Raw genomic sequence first — 20,769 nt, forward strand, 5'->3', positions numbered from 1 at the left:
TGGGGTTACCTGAATGGGTGATGCCATTTGAAATTTATACTCCCTGTGTGGGAGATTAATGTCATATCTTTTATAGGGGGTGTATGGATTTTAACTGGTATAGCCTCTTATCATGACTTTTCAAACCATCAAATTATGAATCAAAGTGTTACTAAGCAATCTTGTTACTGTAAAAGTAGACAATTTTCATGTGATTAATTTTTTGTACTGCAAAAATTGCAAACTTTGTCAATTCGCTAATATCACATCTTCTGCAGAGACTAACATGCAAAATTAACAGTTCAGCATTTTTTTAACTTTTACACAAGCTCAAGAAGAGTTTAAAAACTGCAAAAATTAATGTAGGATAAAAATGTCCACTTTTACAGGATACAAAATAGCTCCAAAAGCATCCCATCAAATTGACATGTTAACAAATATTCTGGCCAACATGTGTCGGTTCCTTACAAGATGTAATTGAATGTATTAAAAGTACATGCAAGGTTACTTGTACTTAATACATCCTATTGGTTAGGTACTGCAGACAAAACACCATCATGTTCCAGCCCATATCTCCAAGACAATTTGCAAAACCAATTGATAGTGATATACAGTCATTTTTCCAGAAAAAATAGATTTAAATTTTGACATCCTTAAATGAAAATCAAACCTTACAGCTTCTCACACCAAAAATGTCCAATGTTCAATTCAAGGAGAAAAGTGAACAATATAAAACAGATTTGTCAGTGTATGATGGGAGCCCTATAGAAAATGCAAGACAGATTAAACAGCACATGTGTAGTTTATTCCAGGTTACTCTAATTTATACAAAGAAAACCATTTTGAGCCAAATTGCTAATTTGGTCTTACGTTTAGAGTGTCAAAATGAAATGACTGTATATCCCTGTGATATCAGACTCATCCCCCTCCCTAAATCAGCTAGTCGAGATTAGCAGTTCATGGGGCATCCGATTCTGGAAAATGTTCTGACTGGTTAGGCTCATGAACAAAAGCTGAATCTCACACAGCTAAGATGCATTTGGTTAGTAAAAGCAACTTCTTGTGTAAGGACATGCATTTACTGGGACACCTTGTAAAACCTTATTCATAGTAGTACAGTCAGCATGAAGTGCATACATCTATAGTCTATTCAGCTTCCTCTGGAGAGTGACCTCAGTGTGTGTGCATAAATTACATGCGTTGACTCAAAGAACTGGCATGTTTACATGTGCTATCAAAGGCAGTTACAGCTGTACATGTGTGGATAACTTCAGTGAAGAATTGACATCACTCTCTTGAGGAAGTCAAAAGGACTATAGCCATGAATTTACAAGACTTTTTAATTAGTATTCTGCATAGATTATACCAAAACCAGATTTAGCAGTGTGCAGAACCACAAACAATGAAATGCTTTACATGTACAGTCTTATTTTACTACAGATGGCAAGATTCATTCACTAACTACTGGTTTCTACTATTGTTATGAATGGCAATGGAAAGCCACACAATCACAAATATTATTAATCATATAAAAGGAATTAATAATAATAATTAATGCAGTTTATTCAAGAAAAATAAAACATATTAGCCATAATGTGTACACAGAAATCAAAATGGCCACTTTTTCAATATTTTTCTTCATTTTTGACCTGAATTAAAGGCACAACTAGAAACATATTGTTTAATGTACAATGATTAAATCATTTTGTCACACTCCACACCAAAATATCATATATTTTCAAAGTAAAAAATAATATGCACATTCAGATATTTTTTATTACATTTTTTTAAATCTCTATTTCCATAAATTGAGAATGATAGAATCATAAGTGGCAAGTATGGTGTTGTGAATCTTGCATTTTTTGCATCAAAGAAAGGTGCAATGAAAAATACCAAATTACCATAGTAACCAAAATAACACATACCATATTGTTCCTAATAAGCGCCCATGGGCCGTTCCATTTCATGAAGGGCAGGCATTTATTGGGGACTAATTTATAGGGTACGTTTTTACCTTTATAAAAGCTGTTTCAAGCAACAATGGCACGTGGGAGGGGCACCGGTCGCCGACAGTACTGCCTTGGTGATATACAATTGTATCCATATTGAAATCATTAATAGAGAATGACATGAATGCAAATTATCACTTTGCATATTAAAACATTTTTTTGGGTGGGACAGGCACTTATTAGGAACAATATGGTAGATATACATAGACCTAGTAAAAATCAAACAGACAGCACTGATATGAAAAAATCACATATGCCTTAACGAGTTGTACTGGCCTAGAAACATACACAGTCACATTTTTAATTAAAGTTAAAAAAAAGTAATTTAGTTTGGACTTACTTTCTGCTGGTGTAAATGCAGCAACTTTTCAGTTTAGGATATGTAAGCTAAATATGTTTACAACAGTGCATACATAATATTATTTTACAATAATTTGTGTATATTTGGTATATTTCTTTTCACCTTTCAAAGTTAATAAAATTGGAAAACAAGTGGCTAATAGACAATTTACTGTTTTGTCAGACAAATTTGTTTTGTTTGCATGAACATTACAAGTATCTTAGAGAGTATTTAAGATAGAGAAGCTTTTTTTCGTTGATTTTATAGTATAAAAGGTTCCGATAATAGCTGAAATCAAACAGTGTAATTAATGACAAAATGTATTCCAACTTACATCATTTGGCAAATGATTGATTTAATGATCACTTTATAAATAATTTAAAACTTCGTTGCCATGGTTACAACTGCATTGCATGTTGGGTATTGTTGAAAACCAGTGCATGTGCATTCAGCATGACTTACAAGGAAAATAGTCAAAAAAGGAACATTTGATTATGATGCAGAAAATACAAAGAGTTTTAAAGAGACTTGCTAAAACCAGTGATATCCACATCCAACCACATGATAACATCGCTATTCAGGGTGGCCCATCACAGTGAAGCCACAACTGAGGGATCTTCAGTTTTCAAGAAGTAAGAATTAATATTTGATGAAACCAGCAAGAAATCTGATCTTCTGCAGATACTTTTTAAGTTCCAAGCCAGAAAAGTGACTATTTTCAGCTTGAAGTAAATTATTATAAGGCGCTATAAATCATATATTTATATTATATTGATACCAGCAGATATCAGGTGGATCTTTTAATATACATGTCAATGTCTTTCCCTTCATTAATCCTTAAGGTGTTGCCTATAAGGAACTCATCAAATCCACTGATCTAGCTTTACTGATCATGTCAGAGCTTATCATGTCAGATGAATAATGATATCAAAGATCTTAGGTAAATGTAGAGGTCTAACTACTGAGTCCCGCTCATCGTTTATCTAGTCTACTCTTTAGAAATTTTGGTATGAGGGGTCAAGGGTCATGACCTCAAGGAAGTCAATTGTGTATTTAGTAGTCTACAGAGGGCACATACAATGGTTATCAAGAATGTCGATGGTCTCAATAATGATCCTCTACCGCAATCTGTAGAATTCTCCTGTAAGAAAAGAAAAAGAAACAAAACGTATATCAATACAATTATAATTTAATTGGAAAAACAGTGACCAAGAGACGTAAAGTAAATAATTGCAACGACCACCAACTAAAGGATTGAATGCTAGGATCAAACAACGGAGCCAATCAAACATCTTAAATGCTATATAGACAGACAATGAAATCAGTAATGTCTCCTTATATAGTTCAGCCTTTGTCAAGACCAGGGGTCCATTTCACTCAACTTTATGAAGCTTCGTAAATCTCGCAATACAAGTAGTAAGTTCCATTTCTCTAAACTTATTTACGAACTGTAGGCTACCCTTTGTAAGTAATAGGGATTTACTACCCTTCATAAAGTTACATTTAGTATTGGGAATACATAACTTAACAAATGGTTAATTGAGTTATGAAGGGTTAAAGATTAAGTGAAATGGACCCCAGGTGACAATAGTCCATTTGGCTTCCTCAAGAGAGTGACATCAGTACTTTGTCAGAGTTACATGTACAGATTTACCACTCGTTCTACACACACAATTTAATTACTCACTTCCCAAGCACTCACTGACATCACTCTCACAAGGAATCCATAAGAAAGTTGGAGTCTTTGTAAGAGTAAACAAATTGAATGGTTTCCATCTAAGTTTTGTTTTTGTTTTTAATTCACCTGTAGGTAAACCACTTATTACATATTGCCATGTCTGTAGTGTTATTACTGGATCTGCGCATGATGGGCCAACTTAATTTAAACAGATTGTCTCCTTCAGCCTAATTGAATCAAGTCATATCAAAGTACACTTTGATAACATTTAAATATTCTGTTCAATAAAATTAAAATCTTACATCTTCATGTTGAAAATGACAAGTATCCGGCCTCCTTCTGTGCCTTTGTCTCTTTAGTTTATCACACCAAGCTGTCTCGTTATACTCCACTTTTCGTGGGTCTAATTCTATCTTCTCCATTTCAAAATCTTCCCATTCTTCCATTAAATTACATTCGCATGCCATGTCTTGCACTATTAGCATCAAATTACTGTACTCGATTTTTTGGATGCTAAATGATCTGAAAGGTAAATGAAAGTCACAATTTATTAGGTATCTCATTGTCCAGTTGTGAATGCTAGGATCTCAAACATGCCAACCTGGGATGGATGGATGCATGGATGAATGGAGGGATGGAGGGATGGATGGATGGATGGATGGATGGAGGGAGGGAGGGATGGAGGGATGGATGGATGGATGGATGGATGGATGGATGGATGGATGGAGGGATGGAGGGATGGGATGGAGGGAGGGAGGAAGGGAGGGAGGGATGGATGGATGGATAGATGGATAGATGGATAGATAAATAAATAATAAATAAATAAATTTAAAAAAAAATCAATCAATCAATCAATCAATCAACAAAGGTGCTTTAACCCCAATATGTTTGCACTGGTCATTTATATGGGCCAGTACCCCCTAACAATTAATACAATAAATAGTGAGAGAAAAAGGAAGGAGAGAGAGAGAGAGATAAAGACAGAGACTCAGAGAGGGGTGAATGGGAAGAGTGAAAACCCTTTCCCTAATAAACCCACATACTAAGTACAAATGGCCATACAGGGATGTGCCGCAAACATGGGTTTCATTTTCAGCCTATTGATATCAATGACCCCTAGGCTAATTTTGGTATATGGATGGGTCATTTTTTACCAATACCTTTTCATTACTTAAGACAATAGCTAAATTGTGCGATACTTTAACGAAAAACTCTGGCAATTCATGTTCAATTTGGTTGAATCTTAGGTATATGTCCCAATTTCTTGAAAAAGGATGGGTCCCCTTACTGATTTCAAATTATGCCTGAGGGGGTGCCTCTTAGTGGATGGTGGGTATGGGGATGTGTGGTAGATGAGTTTTAAGTTTGCATCTACAAGCTTGACTAAACAATGTACTTACTTGGTACAGTCATCCGTACAAAAGTCTGAGGCTGAACTATGTAAAGGTAAATTACTGAAATTAGCCAGGAAGAATGTTTGTACCTCATCACATGACTCATATTGGCCTACTTCACCTATAGAAATAAACAAAGAAATAAATGACATTCATATTACTAGCATAATTGACTAATTTTGTAAATTTTTATTAGCTCAAACATGAGATGCACCACCAAATTTAATAATGTGGCTAAAACATAATTATGATAAGATTCCTTTGTAAGTTATTACCATGCAAATTATGTTGAATAAGAATAGGCTCCTAACCAGGATTTATTCTGTGAAAGGTGCACTTCAATAATTGTCTAGCATGTGGAAAGTGGACTTTATCCCCTTACAAGTGGATATTAGAAGTAATTTTTGAACAACAACAACCACAAAAAGATCCAATGTGAATTTTAATTACAAATGTTAACATTTTGGTCACACTTTTAGTATGTCTGTAAAAATTGTATACCATGTTTGATCAAACTATTGTCATGAATATACAGAACAATTTATAGATATGATTTGAACAGTGATCTAGGCCCATCCATTATGCTGTCTTTTCAAAAAATGTTTTAAATTTCCAGTGCTTTGGTTTATTTCATTATTTTTACTCACAAGACTTTGAATAATATGTAAATGAATGTTTTGGTAGAACCAAATGTGCGATTAAAAAATAAAACAATTCTAACCACTTGCGCTATGTATAATACATTTATGTAGTCAACAATTTAATATCAAGAACATCTTTGGAATAATTCAAATAATTAAAAAATTATATAAAACTGATAATAATAATGGGTTTTTGAAATTGATATCATTTTCTTTATCAAGGCTGGGCATGCCAAACAACTTATAATGAAAATTTAGACAAGAAAATACTAGCTGACAGTCCACATTCAAAAACATGCTTTCAGTTATGACCATTGCAGTCAGCCATTTAGATGGTGAACAAAGTGAGTTCAAAATAAATGCTCACTGACCAATCAAAACATGAACTCATGCATTATAGAAGGAAATTCATTCATTCATCCCTCCTGTCTCACCATGCAATAGTAAACAAAACAATGATGTGAACTACGCCTTACAAAGTGAACCACTCACTCAACATACTCAAGAAATTTGAATCAATTCACCTTTTAATCTAAATAAAAACAAACTTGTACTCTACGGAGCCAACTTAAAAATAAAAAATCAAATCAAAAAACCTAGACAGTATGTGCTGGAGAAAGAGAGACCATCAAATAAAAGAAGTATGTCTGTCTGAAGCTAACACTATATCCAACTGAATGAAGATAACTTGTCTGAGCATCCATATAGTTGTGATACACATGCAAATAAACTGTTCCATCTTATTCTCATGAAGTTTTTGTTGATCTACAGTGATGTCATTGGTGTGATTATAAATAGATATCTAAGTATACCAAATTATTCATTTGATGAAACCACATCCTTCAGTAAGATGTTTAAAATCAGGATATGTAGGATTGACCCAAAAGATTATGGCAGGATAGTTCTAAAGATACCGCCTAATTTGTTGGGAGGGCGTCTACTTCTTCAAACAGTGTATAATTTGTTCGGGATTTTTTTTGGCAGGGGAAGCTACCCTGTTTTGAGTGCAACTGAAAACAGCTTTTGTTACTTCTTGAACCAGCACATACAGTTATTATAGTGCATTTTGTCTAGAAGAAGCAGGTTACTGTGATTCAAGTCCTATTCAATTTATTTCAACTATGAATAAAATTTCAACAACATTTAACTTGTTCTTTTGGAATAGAATTATCAAACATCAAAAATAAGCAAATCTAAGTCAAAGAATGTCTATGTTCATGACATCTATACCAGCTGTTATGTAAACTTTATGTTTTTTCATATTTTTCACAAGCGGTGATATGGTGATGGGTGTAGGAACAGTATATGGTGTATTAGTTAATATCTTCCCAGATTTAAAACATTACTACATTATGCTAATAAAAATTCCCAAATAATATTAATTTTACAAACTTACTACAATAATTCACAAAATTGTGCTCACCATTGTTTTTCAGAAACATTATCTACGTTTCAATGAATATACTGGATGAAATGTACCCGACAACCAAGACGTTCAGCTCATTTTAAATGTTAATGGCTCAGTAAGACATATCTCCATTAGCTACCATATGAATGATTGAAACTAGTAAACAGAGGGTCCAATGCCACAACCATGTATTAGGACTACAGCGACTAAAGTGGACATATGTCTTTGTGCCGCTGAGCCCTGGGCTATCTAGACACAATCATTCTTATGGCTGATAATGGAGATATGTCTTTCTACCACTAAGCCATCGATATAATAACTCTAATACATTATGTTCTATGGTGTCCATAAGAAAAAAGAATAACTTAATTTAAAGGTTACCATCAGTGATTCCCGCAAAGGAGTTAATTTTTTTTGGCTGAGAAGTGAAGAATAATAGTCCCAAACAAAAATGTTTGGTAGACTCATAACCGGTGCGATCTTACCTTTCCGATGTTGATTAAGATACTTCTTGCATCGATCCCGAGATGCGGAAAAAACCAATAGTCATTTTGTCCCACATAAATGAATAAATAACAAAACCCCGATCCCCGAGTGGACTCACCCATCCGGTGACGTCACACGATAATCATCCCTTATCCGACTTGGGCAGCCCCTACTCGCCAAACTTGTAGGGGCGGCGGGTCTCGAGATAATCAACATCGGAAAGGTAAGATCGCACGGTTATGAGTCTACCAAACATTTTGTTTGGGACTAGACTCAGTACACGGTCGATCTTACCGTTCCGATGTTGATTAAGATACTTCTTGCATCAACATCTGAAAGATCGATCTAGCAAGTAACCGACGGATGGAGGTACAAGATTGGCCAGCATCTGATAAGGATCGGAGTGGGTAGCATGGTAATCGCGAGGTCAAACTATTTCCCCCCCTCATGGCCGGGAAACAGAAAGACTACGTGAACAGACAAAAACCCCTGAACTGAAAGTGCAGTGGTTAAGAATAGAAACACTGGTTCTTACCATGTTGAAATTCTGATTGTCCGCAAAACACCTGATACCCAACCACCATGTTATCTCCCCAGAACAGCCCTGGTGAACTTATCGCCTGGTCGTTGGTTTACGTTTTTGTAGTAAACCGTGGAAAAGGACGACGGTTCTTCCAGGACACAGCCTGACAAATCTCTTCAATGGGGACCCCCTATGGTAGGCCCACGATGATGAGATAGATCTGGTTGAGTGGGCCTTGGGGCGGCGTCTTTTGCCGCCCCGAGTCCACCAACACCTGGACCAGCCACCGTGCCAGAGTCTGCTTAGCGGCTGGACCGTGCGGGTTCTGCGTGGGTGATAAATAAGCGGTCATGAGCCCCTCTTAAGGTTTGTGTTCGGCCAAGGTAGTGCTGGAGCGCCCCCACCGGGCACCACAACCTGTCTTCGGCTATTGACGAACCCTGCCCAATACTGGGTAGGAAGAGGCGAGTGTCGGAATGTACCGCTCATTTTTTGCAAGGAAATCCGGACGAAGAAACAGCGTCGCTCCGTTGTTAGTAAATACGGAGGCTGACTTTGAGACTGCGTGCAACTCCGAGCAGCGCCGTCCCGAAGCCAACGCCAGAAGAAAGGCCGCCTTAAGAGTGACGTATTTAAGGGTCGCTTTTGACAGGGGCTCAAAAGGGGGACCCTTAATATACTCCAAGACTGTGTTGAGGTCCCATGGAGGGACCACCTTCCTTTCGGCGGCGCTCGTTGAACATACCGTCGAGAAGAAGACTTAGGGACCCATCTGAATTGATAGTCGACCCGTCTTCAAATCGCCGATGAATCGAGAGAATGGCTGACTTGTAGTTGGCTATCGTTGCCTGTTGAAGTCCTGACCTGAACTTTTCTGTCAGAAAATCTGCCACTAGAGGCACAGGGGCTCTAGTGGGAGATGTATTTCTCTCATCGCACCATGCGTAGTAGGGAGCCAAGCGCTGACTATACGTGCGGAGGTAGACTCGTCTACCCCGGCGATGAGAAGAAGCAGCTTCTGATGAAAAGCCTCCCTCCGCCGCACGTTCCTGATAAGGGCCATGCAGCTAACTGCAGGTGCTCTAGTGGTAGACTTGGTACCTCTCCTCCGGGCATCCGGAGTAGATTTGGGAACTCGGGGAGTACTCGCGGCTGTGCCGCTAGTAGATCCACCATCGGTCGAAACCACAGGTGTTTCGGCCAGAACAGTGCTATCAGAATGACGTTGCAATCCTCCCTCCCGATCTTGGTCACTACCCTTGCGAGCAGTGAGATCGGGGGGAAAGCGTAAGCAGTCACTCCTCCCCAGTCCACGGACAGAGCGTCCACGGCGAATGCCTGTGGGTCTGCGACCCTTGAGCAGTACACGGCAGCTGATGATTTCGATGAGATGCGAACAAATCTATCGAGGGGTGGTACATCACCTCGAAGATCGTCTGGGCGACCTGCGGAGCAAGGGACCATTCTGTAGGTCCCGACACCTTTCCTTGTGACAGATCGTCCGCGAGGATGTTGGTGACTCCGCTATGTGCATCGCTCTCAGCGTAATCTGCCTGGCCTTGCACCACCCTATCAGGCGTAGTGCGTGCAGGCATAACCGTGGTGACCTGGTGCCCCCTGTCTGTTGAGGTAGGCCACCACGGTTGTGTTGTCTGTTTGGACAACGATATGAGATCCCACGATCACCTTCTCGAAATGCTGGAGAGTTCTCTCCACTGCCCAAAGTTCGAGAAGGTTGATATGGAACTCCGTCTCCGTGGCCGACCATAGGCCCGAGACTGAGTCCCGTGGATGTGGCCCCCCAGCCCAGCTTTGGCGCGTCGGTCGTCACTACGTGGCGCTTTTCCGCTGGTGCAGGAAACCTGACACCTTGAGTCAAATTGGGCTGATGGATCCACCACCAGAGTTCCTCTCGCGCGATCTCCGACGCCGGAACCGCGAGGATATTGGGTGACGACTGGGCCTGTAAAAGGCTAGAAGGTGTAGTTGTATAGGCCTCATGTGAAAGCGGCAGTACGGTACGAGGTCTACCATACTGGCCATAAGGCCCAAAACCTTCATCCATGCCACAGCGGGTGCCCCCTCTGACTCGGCCAAGAGTCGGGCACACCTCGCCACGTTCGTAACCCGCTCGGGTGAGGGCAGCGCGATCCCCTCCTTGAGGTTGATCTGGGCCCCTAAGAATAGTGGTGTCTCGTCGGGACCAAATTGGATTTCTTGGCGTTGATCAGAAATCCCAGGTCCCGCACCGTCGGACTACTAACTCCACGAGACACTGTGTCTCTAGCGGGTGCGTCCGTAAATGAACCAATCGTCCAGGTAGCAACACATGTTGACTCCCCTGCGCTTCAGGTGCGCTGCCACCGCCCTGACCAGGAGTGTAAACACTCTGGGGAGGTGGACAAGCGAATGGCAGGCATCGAAACTGGTAAGTTTGACCCTGTACCTTGAAGCGTAGAAACCTCTGATCTTGAGGTGCGATCGGAACATGCAGATATGCGTCCGAGAGATCTAGCGATGCCGCCCACATACCCTTGATGGGGCAGGCTAGCACCGGCGAGCGAAGTCTCCATTCTGAACCTCTTGGGCCTGATGAACTCGTTCAGCGGCTTGAGGTTCAGAATGAACCTCAATCGCCGGTCTTCTTTGGAGCCAGAAAAAAAGCGTGCTCCAAAACCCCTTGGTGAAAGGGGTGGTAGACCGGGACAATCGCTTGCCGTGAGAAGCTGAGTGACCTCTGACAGTAGTGCCCGGCGCTGGGGGCCGTCTGGCGGCACTACCGTGGACCTCTGAATCGTGCAGGCGCCACGGGGTGGCTGGTAAATTCCAGCCTGTAACCCCCACTGACCACTGACAATACCCAGGCGCCCGGTGAGATGGCATGCCATCTCTGGGCGTAATGCAATAGCGGCCGCCCACAGGGGAATCCTGTGGGAAGTCCAAACCTGCCGGCATGGACTGTCGACCGCCGTGCCCTCAGGACCGATCTGGTTTGCCACCCTTAGAAGAACGGCTCTTCTTAGGGGCTTGCCATCTGATCCAGCACTACTCTTGCGCTTCCCAGATTTCTTGGGAGGTGCTGGAGTAGCCTCGGGCTCGGTGTAGTCTGTGGTGCGCGTCCTGCTGAAGCGGAGCTGGCGCTGAAGAACGCTTAGAAGACTTCTTCTTCTTGTGCTTCTTCTTAGCCTTACTGCCCTTCCCTTGGTCAGGGCAGCCTCTGACTTCTTCAGAGTGCTCTCATTGGTGGCCTTCTTTGCCCGGTCCTCTACCGTGGCGCAAAAGGCCTGTCCAAAGAGTAGCCCCTGTCCCACGAGTCTGACTTCTTCATTGCTTCAGCAAAGTCGGAGCCGTAAGTTGACTGGAGGGACAGACAGGCATTCTCCGGCGGCGAGATGACATCCTATGGGCTAGGCCCATAGAACTCTCGTTGAGGTTAGCTGTTAGCACCGCTAACAGATTAACCTCATGGAAGAGTTCGGCGTTGCCCGTGGTCGTTCGCTACCTTCCTACCGAGGTGCTCGGCAAGCGTGGTAGCGGCGCTAGAGACTCTGATAAGCGGCGTGCTCGCTTATCGATGAGCTTTAGCTCCTCCTCCCACTGGGGGAGAAGCGACCCGTGCGCCTTGGCCGCTAGCGGCAGGCGCAAACGTCTGGATCCATGTCAGGGACCCTGAGGTAGGTTTACGTAGTCCTCCTGCGAAACACGCGGTGGGAGCGTGCAAGCACAGCGGCGTCGAAGCTCCAGCGAGCCTGACAGCCCTCTGAAACCTACCCTTGAGGTCCGCGCGGGGAATGCAAGTGCAGGCGACCCTTGTGTGGGCCGCTAGCTGGGCATCCTACTGAAAAGATGCCCTGGTCCTCCTGAGCGGACTCCTCCTGAGAGAAAGCCAGGCCCAAACCTTGGGCCACACGGCTCATCACCTCAGCGGTGTCCGCAGGCAGACCATTGCTAGCGAGTTCCTCACGGGGCAGCGGGGGAAGGATACCTGAAGCTACCTGCACAGCCTCATCAGACTGTGAGTCGCTACTGGTTTCATCTTCCGACTCCTTTCCCTCGCCTTCAGACTCTGACTCACTCTCTGATGAGGAAGAGATCTGACGACAGGCATCTGAAGGTGGACAGGGAGGTGTCGCCACCGTGTGGCTAGCCAACTGAACACCAGCAGAAGAGGGAGTACTCCCCAGACCCGAGATGCTAGCCATAGCACCCGGGATCCGCCGCTCTCGCTGCTGTCGCCCTAGCCATAGCAGCGTGCGGCCTACCCTGAGCTGTATCAGGGTTAGCCACTCGCCGCCCAGCCTGGGTAACAGCTGGTGGTACTGCTTGCCCATCGCTGGCGGCACTTGCCACGGTGCTGACCGTGGAAGAAACCACCCTGCGGCGGATACCACGGGGTATACCCTGTCGGTAGCTGACCCTGAAAGGATCCGCCACCAGGAAACCCCATGGAGCAGCAGTACCAGTACCGCCTCCCCCTGTTGCCACAGAGACTGTGGTAACCAGGGCGAGTACTGCGGTACCTGCGTGGTTGTAGCGTAGGTGCCCGGTAGGGCTCCGGCTGCGTACCACTGTACCCATGCCTCTGGCGTTCCCGCTAGAGGATCAAGCCGTGTGTATGGGTACCCGCTATACTGGCTGTCCCTTGGCTAAAAGGAGCTTGCCTAGTATCACGGGTAGCTGAGCGTGTATACCCCCGATCAGTCACCTCGCTACCTGAATAGGTAGTATCAATCAATGGAGCCATGCTCCGCTGAATAGATAGTGATCGATCATAAGAGGGTAATCGACCCATTGACTGTAATGGATCACCCACGCTCCGCTGGCTCTCGAGGACATAAGTGGGTTGTTGATCAGCCAGGCTGTTCAAACTACCTACCCTAACCTCTTGAGCCTCGCCCAAGGTCGCTGTGTGTGGCGGACCACTCACGGCAGCTATGGGCGCGTGCATAGTGGCTACCACTGAAGTCGAGCCGTGGCTCGTCTCGGTAGCTGCCACCGTTTGCACTTGGGTCGCTGTCCCGTGAGAGACTGCGAGCCCAACCCCGGTATAGCCGCTAGCCAGTCCCGGAGGACAGCCGGCAGCCATTCCAAGGCCCAGGGCATCACTCGGCGGTCCCGCCATGGAACGCTGCCGTGTGACAACCCCAGTTGGTTCTGCTAAGACTACACCCGAAGCGTTAGCCCGGTATCGTCTCTGCTAAACCCATGCACGTTTTCATTCGACCCTTGCGGGAGCGAAAGGCGTGCTGCGTGCCGTGGATCAACCCAGGCAAGCCGGGTTCCACTGGCACGCTGCGTGCTACAGAACCGGCGAGGCAAGCCGGAGGTCCGTTCGCATACGCTGTATGCTAGATTCAACCCAGGCAAGCCGGGGTACCCTTGGCATACTGTCCGTCGCCGGCTACTTCCGCGGGTGCTAGACCCGCTCGTTCGCCAGCAATAGACGGGTGTCCACCTGCAAGAAGCTCGCTAGAGATCTCACTGGTAGACTGGTACTCGCCTGTTAGGGCAAGTACCGCCCTGCTGCCTGCTACTAGCTTAGAGCGTTAAGTCAGTGCTTTCGCTGGCTGCTAGGCCTTCGGGCTCGCTAGCAGTCCCGGAGGGTCCGCCTGCTTGCCGGGACCGGAGCCCCAGAGGTTACCTTAGCGTGGCCCTTGCCGGCCGCGCTAGTACCTACCATATCAATCTTACCTGTAGGCTTCTGTTTCTTAGTCTTCGTTTTCTGTCTGTGTCGAAGACCCAAGCGAGCGCTACTTTCTAAATCCTCGAAGTGGATGTCCGATAAGCCTATGCAAAAGGAAGCACACTTATTTGATTTAGAGCAATCCCTGTGGGTGTAGCAGAGTGGATCTGGGTCCCACTCTGCCACAAGGGAAGGGCATGATTGACAAGGCCTAGACATTGTAGTAATCGGGGGCGTATAGCACTACCCCCGAACACAAGCTCAAGCCCAATAAACAGACCCACACGCACAGTGGCTGGCGCTGATGTAGTGGTATGATATAAAAATATATGTACAAAGGGATGAAAAACTGAAAACCTTTTGGTATAGATTTGTCAGGCTGGTCCTTGAAACCCACGAACTCTTAGCAGTAACTTCGTCATCAGACGCGTACTGAAAGATATAACGATAGAGCACACCATAAACATAGCGATAATCACTCACCATACATGTATACACAGTACTGTACAAACATCTATTGTAACTTACTAGTCTGTTATAGTTGTTTTACGTGAGAACAAAAAATAAAATGGCGTCCTAAGAAGCGGCCATTTTGAAAAACGTGTGTTCCGTGTCTGACGGAAACACTCATACAAGCTAAGTTTTTGGATCGTTTTTGTCACTTTTCTAGCGAAAAATGTCGTCAAAACTATCTCCCTAGCGTACTATACTGGTTGGTTTTTACCTCAGGTGTAACAAACAAACTGTATATCTAAATCCTTTGGTTAAGTAATGATACTTAGCGTTGGTAAAGAAAAAAATCCACACGTCTATCTCATCTAGAAACCAAGGAGGATAAGGATGATTATCGTGTGTGGCGTCACGGATGGGTGAGTCCACTCGGGGATCGGGGTTTTTGTTATTTATTCATTTATGTGGGACAAAATGACTATTGGTTTTTCCGCATCTCGGGATCGATGCAAGAAGTATCTTAATCAACATCGGAAGCGGTAAGATCGACGGTGTACTGAGTCGTCCAAAACTTGTCATTAGGATCCCTCCATATGAAAAACATTGGCAAAAAAAAGGAAATAAATGGCAGTGTTGATAAATATGGCGCTCTATTCAATTGTGAGTAACTAGCTACAAGTGTATGTATGGACAGACTCCTCTCTAAAATGTCTTCTTTTACTTTTTACCCTATATAAGGCTGTGTTTGGTCTTGCAGGGTATGTTTAATTTGCACACCTGAACACTACAAAAATGCACAAATTTGATTTTTTAGATTTTCTGATTTGAGCGAATCACTGATATTATAGTGTCTATAAGATAACATAAATTATAACTATCAGTCACAACTTGAAGAACTGACAAGAACTTAAAAAATAAAAATAACTTTGAAACTAAATATAACTCTCAACTGATTAAAACCCACAATCAAATGTACTAACATATGTGATCATATTAAGTACCATGAAATTTGATATGATATATTTACAAATCAGGCAGAAATAAAAAAATGATTAAAAAAGTGAAACTAGAGTTAATTTTACCAAGCAAAATTGATCTCACAAAAAGACAAAATGTATTTATTAAATAGCCAATAAAATTGGTGCATGTTAAAACTGTAAACAAGGCCTGCTGTGCTCTGAAGTTGAGCCTTATTATGCTGTGCAATATCTTGAGAATTCAAAGTACCATACTGTTCATAATAAAGGCCTTGGAGGTGTGGGATATTTCAAAAGGAACATCATTTATACTAGATGTAAATTTTCAATAAAAAAGCTTAAAAATTGTGAAGTATAACTTCCAGTTCATTTACAAGTTCAAATCCTTCAATTAGTGTATTTTTATTCAAGAATTCTTCTTTAATTTGGTAATGAACTGGATGGAAGTTTAAGTTCTGTGATGGCCAGTTTTAAGCCCGGTTTTAAGCTGACTCACATGATATGGCATAGTAATTTCTGCATTTTGGTCACTTTTCATTAAAATAATTAGAGGGCTTTTGTTGAGGCAGTGGCATTTATTATTAACAATACGGTACATGGTTCTATAGGTCCAAAATACAGGCATACCTGACGACTATTAGAGGCTTGTAACATACATATACAAACTGGGTTTCTTTCTACCTTATGGTTTGATGACTTAACTTTATATGAAAAATAAGTCTCTAAATATTACCTAAGTACAAAGGTTGGAATTTGATAGGGTCAGGGGTTAACCTGTAATGAAATGATTAGATTTAAGATGACAAAATAATATTACTAAGATTTGAAAATTTGGAAATATTTGCTGATGATAAAAGCTTAAATGTATGGAGAGATAGGTAGGTATGTGGAATAAATGAGGATCACACAAAGAGGGAAATTGGAAGCAGCCACAGGATGAAATATTTGCAAGAAGATTGAAGAAAATAGTCAGCTTTAGCTGGGGAATTAGATGAGACATTTGGGAGGAAAGCTGAATTTATACACACTTGCTTAGAAAATAAAGATTGATCTTTGAACAATGAGGCAATTAGAAACCGATTGGTGAAAAATCAGTCGTTTTACACTTGGCGATCAATTATAAATTCAGCTTATGATAAGATAAAAGGTAGTTGAAAAGATGACAGACAAGACTAGAAATTTCATTAGCAACAAGAAAGATTCAAGACAAGATAAGGGGATATGAATAAAGACTATACAAAACACTATATCAAATAAAAAATTATGAAAATTGGGTCATAAAATTGTGATATATGACTCTCAAACATGAGAACCTGAATGCAATGAAAGCTTGAATTCTTAATTTAAATAAGTCGGAGTAGACCAATAGAAACAATATTACTGTCATGTTAGCAATATGAAGACACAAGTCTAAAATCTAAGGCAAGTAAAATAACAAGATTTCAACTGAAAATTTTGCATTATAGATTATGTGTGTCTCACTGCCCAGAATTAGAAAAGGATTTTTAAGGACTGTATCAAATATCACCATGGAAACCAGTATTTTCAATAATGTTGATTATTTATCATTTTTTTCTTTCATTTCAATATGCTAGCTGATAATAGGTCCCACTCATCCTGAGCACAGCAGCACCCTACCAAATTATGAATTAGCTCATGTGGCAATGAAGAAGAACATGATAAAAGAGGTGTGTGAATGACAAGACAAAGGTCACAATCTTCTCATCTCCAGTACGGTCAAATGTGCGGCTATCTGCTAAAACTAAAACTCTTCCCAATTTGGCAGCTATTGCATCTGGTGTGTTGCGTCCTTTAATATCTTACAAATATTTCATCGTATATCACATATTGCACACATGTTTACTACTGAGATGAGAAAATTGCCACCCACAATGTGAAATAACATGCAAACAAGAAAGGACAAGAGATTTTATAGAAGATTGCCCGCCCCTTAAAATGTAGTAGGGGTAAATCGGACAGAAATGGAAGAAAGCACACCTCCGCCTGAGTGGCCACCGTTAGCTGCCTCTTCGCCTAGGAAACGAAGACAAACATGTAACACAGATCACTACATCAGTTCTATTATTACATAATTACAACAATTTGTCTACAATTTTACTTAATATAGAATATCCTGCAATTGGTGAGATGAAAGGTTAAGGTTCAAAGGTAAGGTACAGAGGTCAAAGGTTATTCAGGATTGGAAAAGCCTCTTACCAAAGAAATACATACTATGCATGTTCTTTGCAATAATGATGTGCCCCAAGGGAAGTAACATTTTGTTTCATCTCTCTACATGCCAACCCCTTTCTCTTTGCATTTATGCTGCATTTTGCTGATGATATATTTCATTCAAACCGTACATGGTTAACATAGCATAGCTGACCAATTAAATTGCAACAGATAATGTTGCATATTTGAACATTTTCAAATCATTTTTCTAAGCCATCTCATAATGAAATTTATTACATATAATTTGGTTCATCTCAAGTTCGGTAGTGACATAGGTGCGTATTTCGCTCACCGCAGTATTGATTTGCACGCGTAAAGTTAAACGCCCTGAGTGTACACGCATGCGTACAGGGGCGGCGCAACCGCAAAAAGAGCATTGACATTGCTACCAAACTTGAGGTGAACCAATAGAGACAAAATGTGTTCGCCAAAAATTGCTTGCCCACACCACAATTACACCTTCCCCCATGGCACATAATCATTGCACTGCCTCTTGAGGTCTAATATTGACTCTCAAACGCCTTATCTTTAAATACTAGTTTAGACAAAATCACCCGGTGGGTTCAGTTTGTATTTAAAGGTAGGACGTATGACCGTTCCAGGATTTGAAAATGACCCCTATTTCACGGGGAATCAAGGACATTTGCAGCAATTTTACCCCTATTTAGCGCAAAATCAAGGAAAATTTGCCCCCAAATACCTCCCCTATTTTTATCATTTTGAGGATGCATTTTCATTTCGCCCCCTTATCACCAGGAATCAAGGACATTTTCCCGAAATAAATACCCCTATTTTTACCATTTCAAGGATGCTTTTGAATTTTCCCCCTATTTCACGGGGAAATGAGGACAATAACGAAAACTGTAGCAGTAAAACACGGACGAAAGTCCTAGAAATACACCCTATTTTTCATTTCAAGGACAATTATGCTCCAAAACACCCTAATTTGGACAATCGCGAACAATTTTGTCCTCGAAAATTCCGCGGACATTTCTTGAAAAGTACCCCTAATTGGAACCATCATGCGTACACATTGTCAGTGAAGACTGAACCCACCGGGCAAAATCAATGAAATAATCAACTAAGTTACATTACACATTAAGATCCTATTCAGTAGAAGTAGTTATCTTTGTAAATTGGAATGAATACGGTAGTTATCTAAAACAATATGACTTGAATGTTTCATCATTATAAGATCATTTCAAACACCCCCCCCTCCACACACACACATCCCGCACATACATGCCAGTCCCCTCACAGCATCAGCAGTAAGAGGCTAAACTTGATATAAATCCATCCTAAAGGAGTGAACCACTAAACAATTGGAGTGGAGCAACTCACTATGTGTGGACAGGGTCTGATCATGAAGCATATCATTACAACCAATGCACTCAACTTTAAAGCCCATTACATGTAAATTCATCAAGGAACAATTATAATTCTAGACACTAAAAATCTATTTTGCAATGCTGGCAGGTACTTCATGATATCATAAATTCCAAATATTAGATATTACCTAAATGATAAAATAAATAATGCCAATTATTTCACTTTACCAAACAAGTATATCCTGTGATGTACCCTGTGACGTATTATAGCTCATTTTTCATACTAAAAACATCAAAGCATACAAGGAACTGATCAGAACAGTTTGATTACAGACACGCTCATCATGAGAATAGAAGATGTTAATACATAAATGCAAATATAAACATTTCTGTTATTCTTGCATTCTGCCAGTGAACTGTTCCAAAAATATTGTTCCACAGATCAAGTAAAATGGATGTATGTATGAGGTACAATGAACCAGGAAGGGTTGGGGTGTGTTTGTGTAGTACCCTGGCAGCATCATGTGTCTTGGTTGCATCCAAAGAATGGTCAACAAATGACCCCATCTGACCCTTGAACTTGACCTCAATTGTTTTGAATCCAACCTATCTCTCAAGGATCACTCCATCAAAGTACCATCAAAATAAACGCACACCACAAATTTTATCAATCTGTCTAAAAATGTATCATTTAGTCCCGAGAAATCAAAATTTACCACAGTGAGTTTCTTAGCTTCTTTCTTAATTTGCCATTATTTACTCAGTCAATTTGGTGTTGTTGAAGTGTAATTTATTATGTATAGCCAATGAAAAAGCATAGAATAGGCTTGTATGATGTCATGTGTGCAAACATGCAATTAAAGCTAAAAATCATAGGGGCATGGGCGGTTAATGGAACAAATACGGTACATGAATTTTATGTATTTGAACAAAAGAGCAAAGTTTTGAGAAAAACTATTATAAATAATCCTGGTAAATAACACCATTATAATTAATAATTATTTTAATTTTAAACAAAAATCATCATGTTATTTACTTGCAGTACTATGAGATTGCATACTAAATACTCTGGGCATATACTTAAGAAATAAAGGGTAAACTAGAGCTACGACAAATATCAGGCAGCGGCTTCTGATTGACCTCAGTGACATTTGACCATTTTTCATGCTCCCTCATATCAAGGATAATTTGCACCAAGTTTAAGCCCAGTCGGGGAAATTTTAACATTGATTTCATATGACCTTTGACCTCGGGTGATCTCAGGTTGACTTTCATGTTTCCTTCATATCAAGTTTAAGCCCAATTGGGTCAATTTTACCATGTGATCTCATTTAACCTTTGACCTTGGGTAACCTCAGGTTGCCTTTTTCATGCTCCAGTATATCAAAGATGATTTGCACCAAGTTTAAGCCCAATCAGGCCCAATTTAACATTTGACCTCATTTGACCTGACCTCAGGTGACCTGACCTCAGGTGACCTCTTCATGTTCCCCTTATATCAAGGATGCTTTGAACGAAGTTTAAGCCAAATCGGGTAAATTTTAACATGTGACCCCATTTGACCTTTGACCTCTGGTTGGCCCTCAAGCTGTAGTACAATTTGGGCCAGTGGTTTTTCTGAACAAGTTTGGTAGTCATATC

At 41.4% G+C, this 20,769-nt stretch overlaps 1 protein-coding gene across 1 annotated transcript in view; it reads right to left on the reverse strand.

The window, feature by feature from the left end:
* Positions 1-2,258: 2,258 nt before the first annotated feature.
* LOC140149044 (voltage-dependent calcium channel subunit alpha-2/delta-3-like) overlaps positions 2,259-20,769 on the reverse strand; it is a 354,589-nt gene continuing 336,078 nt past the window's right edge. Inside the window, 4 exon segments of the mRNA XM_072171195.1 lie at positions 2,259-3,469; positions 4,309-4,528; positions 5,407-5,521; positions 17,567-17,602. Coding sequence (XP_072027296.1) covers positions 3,353-3,469; positions 4,309-4,528; positions 5,407-5,521; positions 17,567-17,602 — 488 coding nt within the window. The 3' untranslated portion in view covers positions 2,259-3,352.

The sequence above is a fragment of the Amphiura filiformis genome, chromosome 3, assembly GCF_039555335.1.
Source record: "Amphiura filiformis chromosome 3, Afil_fr2py, whole genome shotgun sequence".
Classification (NCBI taxonomy): domain Eukaryota; kingdom Metazoa; phylum Echinodermata; class Ophiuroidea; order Amphilepidida; family Amphiuridae; genus Amphiura; species Amphiura filiformis.